At 34.2% G+C, this 16,471-nt stretch overlaps 1 protein-coding gene and 1 pseudogene across 4 annotated transcripts; both read left to right on the top strand.

Moving 5' to 3' along the window:
* The first annotated feature begins 4,652 nt into the window (after positions 1-4,652).
* On the top strand, positions 4,653-5,815 carry LOC148587197 (rust resistance kinase Lr10 pseudogene; annotated as a pseudogene).
* Positions 5,816-7,811: 1,996 nt separating this feature from the next.
* On the top strand, positions 7,812-15,638 carry LOC148587196 (ubiquitin-like-conjugating enzyme ATG10). Of its 4 annotated transcripts, none has more exons than XM_088513212.1 (7): positions 7,812-8,181; positions 8,259-8,444; positions 8,539-8,576; positions 8,658-8,754; positions 8,928-9,021; positions 13,185-13,282; positions 13,396-14,028. In XM_088513212.1, exons 2-7 carry the CDS (start codon positions 8,286-8,288, stop codon positions 13,552-13,554), a joined length of 645 nt encoding a protein of 214 aa, XP_088369338.1. In that variant the 5' UTR covers positions 7,812-8,181; positions 8,259-8,285; the 3' UTR covers positions 13,555-14,028. The 4 variants fall into 4 exon arrangements, with proteins under 4 accessions (XP_088369338.1, XP_088369336.1, XP_088369339.1 ...); XM_088513210.1 differs by having other exon boundaries at positions 7,813-8,181; positions 8,922-9,021; XM_088513213.1 differs by lacking the exon at positions 13,396-14,028 and adding an exon at positions 14,042-15,638 and having other exon boundaries at positions 7,815-8,181; positions 8,922-9,021.
* Positions 15,639-16,471: the final 833 nt, after the last annotated feature.

Raw genomic sequence — 16,471 nt, 5'->3', positions numbered from 1 at the left:
GGATTGTTATGGGTATGGACCAACTGCAGCAGAACGGGTTTCAAGTAATTACCTTTGATGATCCATTCATGTAATCCACTGTAAGTATTCTTACTTACTGAGTATGATATTGATATCCAATAATAGGGATTTTTGTGGTTTTATAACTTGTCTAGCATTTTGCTATATATGATTCAACAATGATTTATATTATCGGAAATCAATTGACTCACTACTTCACAGTTTTTGTAGTGTTTGCAGGAATGGAAAATCAAGGTAATTATGCAGTTGTGATTAGAGATTCATATTGAGATGTACAGAGATTCCAAGTTGGTTAAGTTTTGTCTAGAGTTTAGACTGTCAGATAGATTTGTATAAATGCCTTGTACGACATAGCTTTGGATATTTTTTGTATAAATAAAAGTATTTTTTTTGTATTGATAATTACAGTTTTTCCGCTATATGAGATTAGGATGTTACAATTATGGTATCAGAGCCACCTAGTAACGCCAGGTCATGTGGTATAGAAGCACTGCATGACGTGACCCGGTCCCATATTGGGAAGATGAGAAGAAGCCCACATTGAGTGGGTAGTTTATAGAGATAGTCATGGGTGCTAAGTCTCACATTGCCTAGTTACTAGGTGAAACTGGGCTAGAAATATTGGGATGTTACAAATGGTATCAAAACATTACCCAGCCTGAGATGGTGGGAGTTTGCACAAGCCTATGAGGGTCGCTAGTGGACACACGTTGGTGATGCCAAAAGTGGGTTATATTATAATGGTGTCAGTTAAGACACAATGAAATGTATAAGGGCCAAAAGTTAAGGGCCGAGAATGAAGAAATTCCCTGAGGATTGCCAACGGTGACACTGGTGCCCAAGAAGAGTGCTTGTAGAGTCTCACATCGCCTGGGTATGGAATATGTTATGATATTTATTTATGAACAGATTGAAAAAAAAAAAAAAAAAAAAAAAAAATTTTTTTATAGTAACTTGAGTAAGTTATGGTTCAAGTGTGATTTGTTTTTAATTTGGGTTGCTCAATTTGAAGATAGGTGGCAATTTATGGGCTTTAATTTCGAGGACGAAATTCTAATAAGGAGGGAAGATTGTAGCACCCCAGATTTTTAAAGTCTTATTTTAGAGATATTAATTTGATGCTATTAATGTTCATATTAGGTAATGACATTTACTTTGAGGTTGAGATATTTATTGATGATATTAGGTAATAATATTTATTCTTGAGGAACTTATTAGATCTTATGAATATTATTGGAATGAATATTGATTTGAGGTTATTATATCATGATGATGATTTTATATTGATTATTTTATTGGGAGATTTAAGAGATATGATAATTGATGATTGATTGGTATAATTTGGAATATGATTGTAATAATTGGTGATATAATAAGATAGTATATGGTAGGTATAAGGATGGTATAATAAGAAGGTAGAATAGTATATGGTTGGTGAAATAGTATAGGGTTGGTGGAATAGTGTAGGGTTGGTGGAATAGTGTAGGGTTGGTGGAATAGTATAGGGTTGGTGGAATAGTGTAGGGTTGGTGGAATAGTATAGGGTTGGTGAAATAGTATAGGGTTGGTGAAATAGTATTTGATTTTCTCCTATAAATAGAGCTCTTCTCCTTCACAATTTTCACAACTCATCTCCTCTCCCATCTCTTGCATATATTCTTCATTCTTCCGCTTTTTACTCGGTCTTTCTTCTTTCTAAGAGTGTTTAAGAGAGAGAGAGAGAGAGAAAGTCAGTGAAGGGATTGTTATGGGTATGGACCAACTGCAGCAGAACGGGTTTCAAGTAATTACCTTTGATGATCCATTCATGTAATCCACTGTAAGTATTCTTACTTACTGAGTATGATATTGATATCCAATAATAGGGATTTTTGTGGTTTTATAACTTGTCTAGCATTTTGCTATATATGATTCAACAATGATTTATATTATCGGAAATCAATTGACTCACTACTTCACAGTTTTTGTAGTGTTTGCAGGAATGGAAAATCAAGGTAATTATGCAGTTGTGATTAGAGATTCATATTGAGATGTACAGAGATTCCAAGTTGGTTAAGTTTTGTCTAGAGTTTAGACTGTCAGATAGATTTGTATAAATGCCTTGTACGACATAGCTTTGGATATTTTTTGTATAAATAAAAGTATTTTTTTTGTATTGATAATTACAGTTTTTCCGCTATATGAGATTAGGATGTTACATGCAGAACCCAAAGTCAGCCTACAAAGCAAGCCTTTAAGAGTATTACAACTCCAAGGACTACATCCCAGTTGAAGAATATCCTCCCATATAATAGGGGGATTAGCCACTTTGCATCTAGCCATACAAAACTTCCAAATTCTATAACAAAAGCTGCATTCAAAAAATAAATGGTTTCGACTCTCCATTTGATTTCTGCAAAAACAGCATTGAATATCTCCTCTATAACCCCAACTCAGCAACCTTACTCCTGTAACCAACCTATCCTTCATGGCAAGCCATAAAATGAAAGCTTGCTTAAGAATGGCTAAAGAAAACCAGACTAGTCTCCACCACTCAATCTGATCCATTTTTTCCCTAAGAGCCTCTCAAGTATCTGAACTTACATAGATACCTTTCCTAGAAGCAAGCCAAATAGGTTTATCACAAGAACCCAAACTGATTTCGGTAAGCCGAGTTTGAATATCCACCAAGGCTTCAGACCTAGCAGGCCTCCAAAACCATTCTCCATTATGGATAACAGAAGATAATTTTGCCTCCACACTACTTTGAGCATCATAAACAACTCTAAATCCATACTTCTCAAGAAGAATGCCACCAGGATGCCAAAAATTCAACCAGAAATGTATATTTCTTCCATCTCCAACCTCAAATCTCAAGAGCTTCTTAGCTGTATCCCTCAACCTGAGGAGTTTCCTCCAACACCAAGAGCAATTCTGTGGTATATTGACACTCCAAAAACTCTTTTGCTTCAGAAAATTTGCCTTAATCCAGGCCACCCATAAAGAACCTGATCTAGCAAACAAACTCCATATGTGCCTAAGCATAGAGGTTTTATTCCAGACATCAATTCTCTTCAGCCCCAAACCACCCTCTTTCTTAGGAAAACAAATATCATTCCAAGCCACTTTTGCTTTTGCAGCCTCCATATCCTTCCCATTCCATAAAAAACCTATTAAATTTCTGCTCAATAGCCTTTATAACCTTCTTAGGCAGAATGAAAATGCTTGTCCAGTAAACTTGCAAACTATATAACACAGAAGAAAGAAACTGAAGCCTACCTGCATAAGAGAGATTTTTGAATAACCAAGAATCAATACGCCCAGTAATTCTCTCCAAAAGCACCCCACAATTAGCTGAAGAAAGCCTAGAAGAGATTAATGGGACCCCAAGATATCTCACAGGCAGCTTCCCCTCCTTCATCTGCAAAGCATTTAATAAAATTAGGTCATACTCTTTTAAAATTATTCAAGTTACCTTTTCGATTAATTAATGATTTTTTTTTCCATGTTGTAGATATTTGGGAGATAATAACGTACACTACCAGGTGACTACTTGCTGTACGGTAAGAACGTATTTATCTCTTTTGATTTTGATTATTATTTTTTTTTCTTTCCCTTGCAATGTGATGTTATTACTGAACTTTGCATTATATATATATATATATATACACAACAAATACTCTATTTTCAACTTTAAAATAAATGTTAAGTTTTAATTCTGTGTTTCCAAACACTGATGCATGTTATTCTTTTCTTTGTTAAAACAGTACAAAATATTGGAGGATTTTATGAACAGCTGTATTACAAAGGTGCGGTTTCAATCTCAAATGATACGATGATGAAGAAAATAGAGGATTTACCAAGTATTTGGGAAATGGTTGATCTCAAACTTTTAGGTTTATGAAACAATGAGGAAACTGAAAAATAGCTTATTGCCTTCTTCCACTGTTTCCTTCATAAGATAGCCAGATTTGTTTATGCAATTTTATTAATTATTTAATTTGTTGCAGCTTTGCCAATCAAAGTATTGACGTTACGTAGAACCCTCTCTCCTTTGATCTACTTTAATATTTTTTCTTTTAGCAAATTATTCTTTGCATTGTAAAGCACGAATTAAAGATGGGGCTAAAATTAAAATATTGATTAGAAAAAAATATACTTTAACCCTCTGAACTATTATTCTTTTCGTACTTACAATTCCAAACTTTAAAAAATGACTTTAATTAGGGCCTCACTTACTATCACCATATGTCAAATTAGATACTTTTGTATTTTTTTCTTGAAAATACTTTCGAAGTTACTATATATAAATATATATAAACAACAATTTGAAAAAAATAAAATAAAGAGGGAAAATATGAAGAGGGCCACCCTTTTTTGGCGTTTTTAGTTTTTATTTTTTATTTTTTTAAAATAATTTTAATTTTTCTAATGGTTTAAATAAGTTTAAGGGTATTTTGGAAAAAAAAAAATGTAAAAGTGACTAATTTGACATACAATGATAATATGTGGTGCCTCGATGTCACTTTTTTTAGTGTGGAGGCATAATTACAAAATGAATGATAATTCAGAGGGCTAAAGCATATTTTCTCCTATTAGTTATTACAGAAAAAAGATAACAAGTACTGTAAGGATCAAGAAGATTACAACAATGCAACGACATGTATTGGCTTATGATTCATTTTGGTGATGTTCTTCCATAGGACTATTCCAAGCAGCAAAAATGATATTGGTGACTCCATTTGTGATTGCATTCTTGATATATAAATGGCGTAGGAGGCATTTATCAATGTATGATATTGTTGAAGAATTCCTAGAAAGTCAAAATAATCTCATGCCAATAAGGTACTCTTATTCTGAAATTAAGAAGATTACCAAAAGTTTTAAAGACAAATTGGGCGAAGGAGGTTATGGCACTGTATTTAAAGGAACGCTTCGAAGTGGCCGTCTTGTGGCCATAAAGATGTTAGGCAAGTCCAAAGCTAATGGGCAAGATTTTATAAGTGAAGTTGCAACCCTTGGAAGGATTCACCATGTTAATGTAGTGCAACTCATTGGTTTTTGCGTTGAGGGATCAAAACGGGCTCTTGTATATGAGTTCATGTCTAATGGTTCCTTGAATAAATACATGTTTTCTCCATAAGTGTGCACACTCCTAAGCTATAATCAAATGTATGATATAGCTCTAGGAGTGGCTCGTGGGATTGAATATTTACATCAAGGATGTGACATGCAAATTTTACACTTTGATATAAAGCCTCACAACATTCTTCTTGATGAGAATTTTACTCCCAAGGTTTCTGACTTTGGACTAGCAAAATTGTATCCAACAAATAATAGCATTGTTTCTTTAACTGCTGCAAGAGGGACATTGGGATACATGGCTCCTGAGTTGTTCTACAAAAACATTGGAAGCGTCTCATACAAAGCTGATGTTTATAGTTTTGGAATGTTATTGATGGAATTGGCTGGTAGAAGAAAGAACTTAAATGCATTTGCAGAACACTCAAGCCAAATATACTTCCCTACTTGAGTCTATGACCAATTGCACGACATAAATGACATAGAAATGGAAAATGCCACAGAGGAAGAAAAGAAAATAAGCAAGAAGATGATCATTGCTGCATTATGATGTATCCAGATGAAGCCAAGTGATCGACCTTCAATGAACAAAGTTGTGCACATGCTTGAAGGAGAAGTTGAATGCTTACAAATGCCTTCCAAGCCTTTCCTATCATCACTAGAGAGTACCATAACAGATGGTGGTGAGAATTTGAATGAATCAAATGAATCAAGTCAATCATCTCAATTTTAAATGCAAATTAAAATTTTTGTGTAACAAATTAGAGTTTTTTATTTTTATTTAAGATATGTCTCCGTATTACATAACGTTTTCATATTCGATTCTATTTTCTCATAATTGACCAATAAAATTGGGTTTTAAGTTTGAGAAGTTATGTTGCTATTCTTCATTCTCGACTAGTAATATGCTGCTTTGTGAATGTCACATATTGGATTGGACTAATCTTGTCATTTGGAGATAATGCTGTTGGCATTCATGAACTTTTATTTTTGAATATGGAAGCCAACAAACTATTTGAGCAGTTGTTTCTTTGAAAGATTTGAAGGCATGGAATGTTAAAACAATCGTTAAATATTTAAAGTCACCCTAGAGATTTTTGGGTTTGATGTAAGTGTCAGGTGTGCATTGATTCATGGAAAGTGCTTGATCAAATGGTAGACCATAATGTCATGTCTTGACAATAATAATTGTCATAGTATATTTGCAAAATGAAGGGCGTGGTAAGAAGTGGGAGCTTCATTACCTTGTTTGACATTTTACAATATTCTACGTGTGTGGTCCATTTATAAAGGCACTTGGAACCCATTGGAATGGCCTAGTTTACTTTATTTTTGATGTTTTAGCCATTGGGCATAAGCTATATGGTTTCTGGTCAAAAGATAAAATGTGCTAACCCTTGGGTTTTTCAACTCATACTTGTATTTAATGTGTCGATGTGGGGGTTGGCATCAAATGATTCGTTTGCATCCTTTTTACATTTCCACATGAACATCCTCTAACATTTCGAGTTGGTGATTGTGTGTACTGCCAAAAACATTTTAAAAGTGTGCAGTTTAGGTCATTTCTATTTTTTCACCATACAACCAGCTCACTTAATTTGTCTTTAAAAAAATTTATGTTATGCAACTAGTCACATCGAAAAGGGAATGAGGGGGTAACTATTAAAAATTGGGCCGACAAACCCACACGACCTACAAAGCCTGAATGCAAAAGCCCGAAACCAATCTCTTGGCCTAGTCCTATCATACCCGAGTAGTAGGAGATCCGCTCCTATGCCAATAAAGTGTGCTCCAAGGATAATGACCATGCTTAGATCCACTACATGGAATATACTTTTAACTTATGAAATAATGGGTGCATAAGCCTAGGCCATCATGGGAGGTACTCACACGGAAAAGCTAGAAGATGACACGAAGATATGGGGAGAAGTCTAGTGTGTGTTTTGGGCATACCTTGTAATGGAGAGAAATGAGACATTTGAGGAGCTTTTCTTGGGCTCCTCTCGGGCCTTAGTTGGAGTTGGCCTTCTTTTCGGTTGTTTTAGAGCTTAGTGGAAGTGGTCTTGTGATAATTACTTAAATGTGCGCAATTTTTTTTTTTAATTAAATTAAGCATTATCATCTTTATTTTGTACTAATCTTGCCTTTTACAATTGATTTTGCTAATATTGCTTAATTATTGGTCTTGAGCTTAAATGATAGATTAATACAAGGAATAGTGTTGCCAAGTTAAGAACAAAAGCATTATTCTGCAAAGCCTGACTAGTATTAGCCACTTTGGTTTCCAGTAATGTCTTAGTAGGACTGGACTAAGCTGTGGTTCGGCTAGTCTTAAGGGTGCGTCTGCGGTTTCCGTCGTCTAGGTCCCTCATGAGCAATACACAATGGGTAAGTTCTACTATGATCAAGCTCAGGTCGGATAGCCACAGTTGGTCTCCCCGGCCTACCCTTTAAGCTTAGAAAAAAAAAAAAAAAATTCAATGCAGAAAAAGAAGTCAACTAAAAGACAAAAGAATGCAAATAATATAAACCTTGGGTAGAACTCAACCTTAAAAACTGACTTACAAGAAAAAAATGACCAAAAACTTATATACATATAGTTAAGATTAGACTTAATTCATGGGAGACATTATAATCGTAACACAAAAGTTGTGCAAAGTTGTTCTAGTGTGAGAACAAGGGCAACAATACTGATTTCCCCAAAATTATCTCTTAAATGAGCCACGAATTTATTTTATTTTTTGGACATGTCGGGCACAAGAGGGAACGGGATGGAGATGAGCCAAGAAAATTAAAGACAAGGAGAGGTGCGTGGAACACAAGACAAGGAATTTATCCCCTCATGACTCGCCAGACTCGGTGCATGACATGAAAAAGGAAAAGGCTGAAGGCCCGAACACCTGCGGAGAGAAAAGTAAAAAGAAACGAGCAGCAGAGAAACAAAACATGAGTTCACCCCTCGACTTTCTGGTACCCGTTCGACTGTTCTCGCCAACGCCATCGTCCTTGGACCCTTAATCAGTGAAAAAAGTGATTCAAACGAACTGGGTACTTTGCAATTTTCCACACGGTCCTTTCGCCGATCTGATCGAGTTTGAGGTGATTCTCCCCAAATTAGGGCATACCTATATAATTTCAACTCTGAAAGTGAATATCTTTTTGCTTTTACCCTTCAGGCTGTAACAGCTGTAAAAGAAGCTGTCATGGATATTTTATCATGGGATGGAACCCTCTCATCAGGTGATTTTCGTCTTGCTGCTTGCGCTTTTATGGAGAAATGGAAAAGCGTTATGTCAGCGTTCCCTCCGTGGTCATGGGTCCCTTGTACAAAACAACCTTGGGGTGCTTCAGCTTCTCATGATGTTAGTGTTGTCAACCGTTTTCTTAGTCTCCCTCTTTTACAATCAGTTCGTTTTCAATACTTGATGTTATTTTACTTCTCTCTCTCTCTCTTAGGTGGAAGGATACTTATCATTGGAGAACATAATTCTCAGGTCAATTGAGGTTTGTCCTTGATGTTATAATGAAGCAGCACTAGCTATTTAATTGGTCGATTGATCTTATCATTATTATAGTTGCTATGCACAGGAAGAATATGATGAACTAAGTTGCCCTCAGAAAGAAGAGACAAGTTGCTCTGAGAGAGAGGAGCCCATTGATATTGCCACCTTAGTATGTCTTTTAACTGATATTCTTGTCTCGGATTCCTTTGTTTGATATCAATCTTGAAGTGTATTAAAGGACACATAGCTATCGCTCATGAAAGTTGCATGTTTTTCTGTTACCTGTTGATTTTTGTCTCTTTTACTACATTGATCAGATCTTGCTCTTATTGCAAGGTCCAGAGCAATTGCGGCAAAGTACCTTACTATGATCTCCATATAACATATAGTGCTTCATACAGAGTTCCAGTGCTATTTTTTCGTGCTTACTACAGTGGTATTTTCATCTCTATTTAATCAGATCATAAACAGAATGCAGAGTATATATGTACACACACACACACACAAACACATGCATAGATACACACACAACAGTATGATATATTTACATATATATGTCTATGTATGGATGACGCACACACAAATGACAGTATGATACAAGAAATGCTTGCATATTCTTATATATGTTCGACAGAAACCAATTATGTCTTTGATAATGTTAAGTACATAGAGAATTTTTTCCACAAACAAGCACCTTCATAAATTTGGTCATTAGTACCACATAACATGTATGGTAAGTATGTGAGCTTATGTTTGGGCTTTGGTTGGGTCTATTTCGGCCTCTTGTGGGTGCTCCTTGTGAGCTTAGGGTTTTTCTTGGGTGCTTCTAGGTGCTTGCTTCTTATACCCCTTGTGTATTTGTGTTGCACCCTTTTGGGTTTTTTGATATATACATTTTTACTTATCAACAAAAAAAAAAAAAAAAAAAAAAAAACATGTATGGTAATAGGATTTTGTTGTGTTTTATTTCTTGTTTTCATTGACATAATGTGCATCCCGCCTTACAATTTTTCTCTTTTTAAGAAACACAGTACAGTTTGTTTTTACTCGACATACTTCTCTAAATGATTGAAATGCATGCACATTAGTTAGATTGGCCAGATTTGTTATTTCAATCAATGAGGTTGCTGGTGGTTATTTGCAAGTTTATTGTGTGTTCACCTTTTGGTTCTCTATTCTTGGTTGATCCATAAGGAGTTTTAAGGGAATGCTTTAAATCCCTCTTCCTTAGATCACTTTTTGATGTCTTCCTTTTGTGATAAGTTATTATTATTATTTTTTTTTTTATCTTTAAAAGAAAAGAAAAAATGTGGATACAGAATGATGCAGGACATCATTTAATTAATTGTTTCTAAGATTGTCTTGACAGGAAGGTTGAGTGGCGAAGGTTAGAAAAGAGAAATAGAATCATAGGTGGGATATAAAGAGGGGAAAAAATCATATTTTTGTTTGGGATCGATTATGTGAGAAAAAAGAGATTAGATTTCTAAGAATTGCAAAAGGAAAGAAGGAAAGAACTGCTGAGAACATCAACAAGAAAGAGATTTGAGAAAGAAGATTAGATAGGAAGAGACGAAGGAGGGAAGGGATTCCGAAGTAAAAAATAAAACAACTCAACTTTCAATTTATTGAATCACTGCCAAAAGAGTTCAAGTAACAGCCTTTTGTAGCCAAGGTTACTTCTTAAGGAAGTACTCACATTTCATTGAAAAGTAAGTAGGACAGCTCATTAGATCCGAGGAATTTAATGGACAGCAGCTGCCAGGGAGAAGTAACTGACTTTCTTCACCCATAAGTTCCTTCAAAGCAAAGTACTATCATCATTAGTAACTAGCTCCTATTTGAAGTAATTCTGGGAAACTTTCATTTAAAAAATGAAATACTTTGCTCATAATTACTAGCTAAGTCTTCAACTACCCCATTATGCTAATTTGGGATTCTTCTAGGCAAAAATTTCAAAATAGGCTGCTGGGAAAGAAATATGTATTATCTAAGCCATAGTGCTATACTCTTTTTATCAAATAACCGTGGTTGGCCTAGCGAGCACACCATTGGAGGAAAAACATCGCATTGCACTGTATCTATGAATTTGCAAATCAGATAGGTAAGCAAACATCTCTTATAGATATTTAAATTTGTGTTGGTTACCCAAGCAACCTTGTAAGGATTAGCATGTGTTAAGTTTTTAAACCCTTAGCATCCTCTGGCGCAACATTGGTTCAGCTGCTCTCATCAATGACCATAGTACTAGCTGACTCTTGCATCTTACACATGTTTGAAATATGCTATTTTGTTTCCAGTCTTCTTCATCCTTTTAAGTTGATAGTACTTGCCAGAGTGCTTGAGATAGTTGCTAATCATCACTATTAGCTCCATCATCTCCTCTTTCTTCTTCTGGTTCAAAGTTCGCCATCTCTTTTTGTTGTGCTGCACTAGTAAAGTTATGTTGCAGGGAGAAAGAAGCTGCCTTAAGAGCAGGATTTAAGATCAAAATTCTTCAGAAATATGGTCAATTTTGATGTGGGGCCTAATCGGCACCCTCCGTAGGCTACATTAGCAAGTATTGAGTCTTATTATTTGCGTTAGAAAGTTGTTGGCTTGGTTTATTTGTTTTATTTTATTTTAGGGGCCAAGGATGTTTCTTAGAACATCTTTGGATGCTAGTCAAATTTATGGTTGAACATTTTCAAAGCCTGGGAATTGAAAATTCATGCTCCGAATTCTTAGGTGATGATCAGCCTTTTTTTTTTTTTCCCCATTTTTCTGATTTTATTTCAAAAAAAATTCCTGTTATTAATTCTCATGTTGTTCATTTGTCATGATTAAAACTAACTTTGAACCATTGAAATAATGCAACACCTAGCCATCAGGCAGCAACAAGTTGTGAAATAAGTATGTATGGATGACAAGGATTACTTCGAATTCTCCACCTGCATTTCTAACTATTATGGAATCTTGGAAATCCAAGTTAGAGGGGAAGAAAGAGAGGCATTTTGCTGCCTTCATCCACTTTTATATTTATGTAAGCATGTAAATTGAATTTTGCATGAATTGAAAATTTAAACTTGAAGATGAACTCTTCTCCTTATGTGAATCCTTGCCATGCTGGAAATAAACTTTACATTGTTTTAGTTTTAGTAGACTTTCTTGTTTCTCGATCTTTTGTCTTTTTCTAGTTAGGTATTTCTTTCTATACTTCATGTGTACTTGGGCTGCACACTTTCGCTCTTAATAAATTTTGATTACTTATAAAAAAAAAAAAATGGTTTGACTGGACTTAGAAAATTGAAGGCAGTGTTATTCTTTGTAATGCATGGGGTTTACATGGGGTTCTGGTGTGATTTTTTATTTTTTTTTGCATAGTTTCTGGTTTTCTCTTTGAGCCTTGTTTTTTGTTGGTCCTCTTGGTTGGTTTGTATATTAGCTAAAGTTGCTTTAGTTTTGCTAAAGCTTTCTTTGTACAGAGGTACGTAGATAATGAAAAGTTACTCATTCATCAAAAAAAGAAAAAAGTTTGACTGGACTTGCTTCCATCATTTGATGTACTGCATAGAGGTTTGAACCACTGAAGGAGGTTATTAATCTACTCAACTCAATTAAACCTTTATCTCAATTAAATGAATATAGGCTATTGAGTGTTTTAATGAATGAAATAAACTGTCATTTTCTTCATGAAGATTCAATCATAATATAACTGGTTTAGTGATGGTTCAGACCCATCTAGAGGAGAATTATGAGCCTGTCTTTTTTCAAGTTCTCTCTCTCTCCCTCTCTCTCTCTCTCTCTCTCATGTACACAGGAAGTTTATACGATAATCCCCTAATGATTTTTTTTTTTTTAATTAATCGAAATTTCATTAAAAGCGTAAGGCACCCCCCATGTACACAAGTATACAAGAGAAGCCACCTAGGAAGTAGGGAGCAAAAAGAACAAGAAATTTCTCTAATGAATTACAATACAAAATTCATACAATCAAGCAAATGAAGAAAAGGTAAAGGAGAAGACACATTGCCAACAGCAGACATCTAATCATACAGTCCTCTCAAAACTGAAAATTTAAGGAACAACATCCTATGCTCAACACTATTAAAGGTCCGATATTTCCATTCCCCATAATGAGAACACTTCTAACTCTCTAGTGATGAACATTGAAGTAAAAGATGATTAATTGTTTGTCCCAAGTTTTCGAGCAAACATAGGATTCTAAACACAATCCTGCTATTATCTGGACAGAAATCTATTCATTTGATTCAGTGTGAGGTAATATATCTGATATGTCTTTAATTGCTCCTCCTTGGGAGGCATGCTTCTTGAGTGTGTGAGTTGCACAGAGAGAGAGAGAGAGAGAGAGGCCACCAAAATCTATGTATGTGAATATGTTGGAAGTTCAGGTCTGACTTCTGACTTGCTATCTAACTTTGATCTTGATAGATCTACCATTTTGTGGCTAAAGTATAGCTAAAATATACTACATTTTGATCTAGTCTGATTGTGAAGTTGTTCTATACTGGTTATACGAAATGCAAGCATTTTTAACATCTATATCTACAATGGTGTTAATAAGTTCCAACAAAGCACTGATGTTGTTCAATTATATAGATGGAGAACCTTTAGGGTTTAATGAAATCGACAAAGACCTTCCTGCTCACTCTGCGAAAGCATTGTTAGATTCAAAATGGACGTTCATAACCCAGGAGGTATGTTTTTTATTTCAATTTTCTCTTAATTTTGTGTTCTTTTCGGGTTTCTGTTATGACTATTATGATCACAAGTGATAGTAATATATGTGCTTTTTATAATTTGAATGAAGACACAGAACTGCTGTTATATTTTCTCAATGGATATTATGAAACTTAAATCAAATTGTCATGCAATCTCTATCAAAGGACGTTGGGGCACCTGGTGGTACAAGCTTTTACCTTTCCCAAGAATAGAGCAGGATCTAACCTATTTATTATTAGAAAATTAGCATAAGCTTTTTGGTAGATCTCAAGGTTACATTGAATGCCACTTTTGTGCTCACTTTTATATTACATAAAATATGCCATAGGCATATATGACATAGGTCTGTACATTTGCTGCTTTGTGTTTTGCATGGATAAAGGTACTTATGCTGGTTCATTGAGCGGCATAATCTATATGACATATTAATGGTTGACGCGTAATATAGGTTACTCCTACCATACAAATAGGACTATAGGAGTGTATCTTATCAAAAAAAAAAACAAATAGTTCTATCGGAGTGTACGGTTCAGTTTGGATAAGGTTTGGGATAAATCTGAAACTGAATCAAATTTGGTTGGTTTCTAAGTGAAACTGGAATCTATTTGATCGTCAAAAAAAGCCAAAGATAAATTAAACCAAAACAAGCTTGGGTTAGATTAGTTTTGATCTTTAGATTTGGGGCCCTACCATTGTCTTTATTTTTTTTTTTATTATTATTTTTTTTCTTACAGTTGTTGGGAGGGGTTTGAGGGTGGTGGCTGTGGCCATGGTTGTGGTAGTCATGACTAAGGCCATGAACATTGATGGCGAACTTGTGAAGGTGATGGTGGGGATTTTCTTATATTTGTGGAAGGAAAGAGTCTTGGTCATGATGAGGCAATATATATATATGTTGTACATGGATGAGTTTGTAGCAGTGGACACTCTGCAATGTAGGGAGGATAAGTGCGAGTACATTTTATAAGGTGAAATATATAAGGCTTCTAAAATATGAACATCAACCTTGAGATTTTTTTTGTCCTGGTTATGGTGCTTCTGTTTTACTTAGATTTTGTGCATCTATTCCATAGAATCTCCCATGTCTCAGATCAGATCCCTGATATTCTGAGGAATCAGGACAAGTCTTCTGGTAGTAATCATATTGTACATCAACTTAGTTGTTCGCTGTGAAACCAAACTACTGTCGTATATCTTCTTGTAAATATGGTTCTTGCAGTCTAATTATGTTTAATGAATAATTAGACTGAAGCATCTTGTGAAGAACCTTGTATTCATTAGACTTCATGCTATTAATTGTATTCTCAAAAATACAGTTAATAGCATGAAGTGATTTCTCAAAAAGAAGAGGGGGCTCATTAAACTCAAGGGCTAGATAAATTCACAATTTTCACCTGAAATGTCCACATTCCCTTGGAACCTTGAAAATCAAGTATACCGCAAGAAGTTGACATTCCTTCACCTGTAAAACACCACTAGATACTTACTCTGCAAGTTGAAACAAATGACTTAAAGAGGCTGACCAATATAAAATCTCAAAAAAGAAGAACTTATCTATCATCAATGAGATAAGTGAGATGTTGCCTATTTTCTATTTCCTACATACACAAATATATGGATTATGGAAGAAGTAATAGAGACCTCTACGCCTCTACTAACAGATCTGTGTGTGTTAGAACACCAAAGCTGTTAAGAAACTTATCCTATTACTCAAGATCCATGTGATGCGAAAGATAAGAAGAAATGCAAAATAACAAAGATCAGGTAATCATATACGACACCAAGATTTAAGTGGTTCAGTTTAACAAGCCTATATCCACAGGCGGAAACGACCCAATTTTTTTTATTTTTTCTATATCATTTAATTTTTTTTTTTTATTTATTCTTTATTGATTCTATCTTTATTTCTTTTCTAAAAATCGTATTTCTTTCTTTATTTTTTCAACGTAATTTTTTTAAGACAATAATTTTTCTTTTGAGCACGTACAGGTCACTAATCTTTAAAATTAACTCCAGTTTAGAGCAAAGAGACAAAAATTTGGATTGGTTGAATGTGTTGTTGGAATTGAACATCTCTCATAGTCACAGCCTGTTTCATGTCCCATACCCCCTCCAGTAAAATAAAAGATTAAAGCAAAGCTACGTTGGTATTGTTATAGTATATTTAAATGACCATAAAGCTAGAGATTTGATGAGGATTATATTATTTTTTATGAAAATTAGATTAACTTAACTTTAATTGAATCACCTTCAATTAAGGAATTTGATTAAGATTATATTTATTATGTAAGCTCTATTAAATAGAGCATTTTGTATTGTAAACTCATCCATTGAATAAGAAACACCCCCACCTCTATTTTTTTAAACACGAAAATTTGGTTTTTTATATTTTGGAAATTAGCTTTTGTTTTTTTGGGTTGTTTATTGATGTTTTTATTTTAAGAATAGAATACAAAAGATAGAAAATAAAGAGTTTAACCCAAAAAACAAAAAAGCTAAAAAAAAAAACCATAAGTGGGGATCAACGTTCAGGACACCCTAACTCTGTTTTTTTTTTTTTTTTGTTAATTGTGTTTTACGCTTTTTAAGGAGTAAATATATTTTTTGTTATTGATGTTTTTATTTTAAGAATATAATACAAAACACAGTGAACAAAAGAGTTTAAAACAACCAATCAGTTTGTGAGGCATTATGTATTAGTAGAACTATATTTATCTTTAGAGTTATCATATATGAATAACTTATTTTGTGTAAGCATAAGTGTTTTGGATCACCACTATTTAAATCATACCTGTTCTAAAAAAGTCTAGCCATTTTGAATTGTTTGTTGACACAAAAAAAGTCAAGACAAACCTTAAAATTATTTCAATATTGGACCTTGGACATATAATAGTTCCCAATCAAAATATATATGAATAATAAATATTAAGGTAAAGTTCACTTAACTTCTTTAAATTACCACCACAATGACGGAATAAGATCTTTTCCATTTCAAAATTTCTTAATTTCCTCAATTTAGTGCATTTTGAAGGGTATTGCATTTAATGCACTACTATTATTAAAACTTTTGGACAACACTACCCTTCAAAATGCACTAAATAGAGAAAATTGAGGAATTTTGAAATGGAGAGGATTCTTTTCCCACAATGACAATCTACTTTTCA

The sequence above is a fragment of the Corylus avellana genome, chromosome 2 (genome assembly GCF_965113065.1).
Source record: "Corylus avellana chromosome 2, dhCorAvel1.hap1.2, whole genome shotgun sequence".
Taxonomy (NCBI): Eukaryota; Viridiplantae; Streptophyta; class Magnoliopsida; order Fagales; family Betulaceae; genus Corylus; species Corylus avellana.
The sequence above is the reverse complement of the archived record's forward strand: the minus strand, read 5'-3'. Positions and strand labels throughout refer to the sequence as shown.

Excerpts from the sequence above, each read along its gene's own strand:
- LOC148587196 (XM_088513210.1), top strand. The coding sequence starts at position 8,286 with ATGGATATTTTATCATGGGATGGAACCCTCTCATCAGGTGATTTTCGT. Across the intron at positions 9,022-13,184 it reads TTTTCGTGCTTACTACAGTG|ATGGAGAACCTTTAGGGTTT; the intron begins GTATTTTCATCT and ends TCAATTATATAG. Across the intron at positions 13,283-13,395 it reads GGACGTTCATAACCCAGGAG|ACACAGAACTGCTGTTATAT; the intron begins GTATGTTTTTTA and ends ATTTGAATGAAG.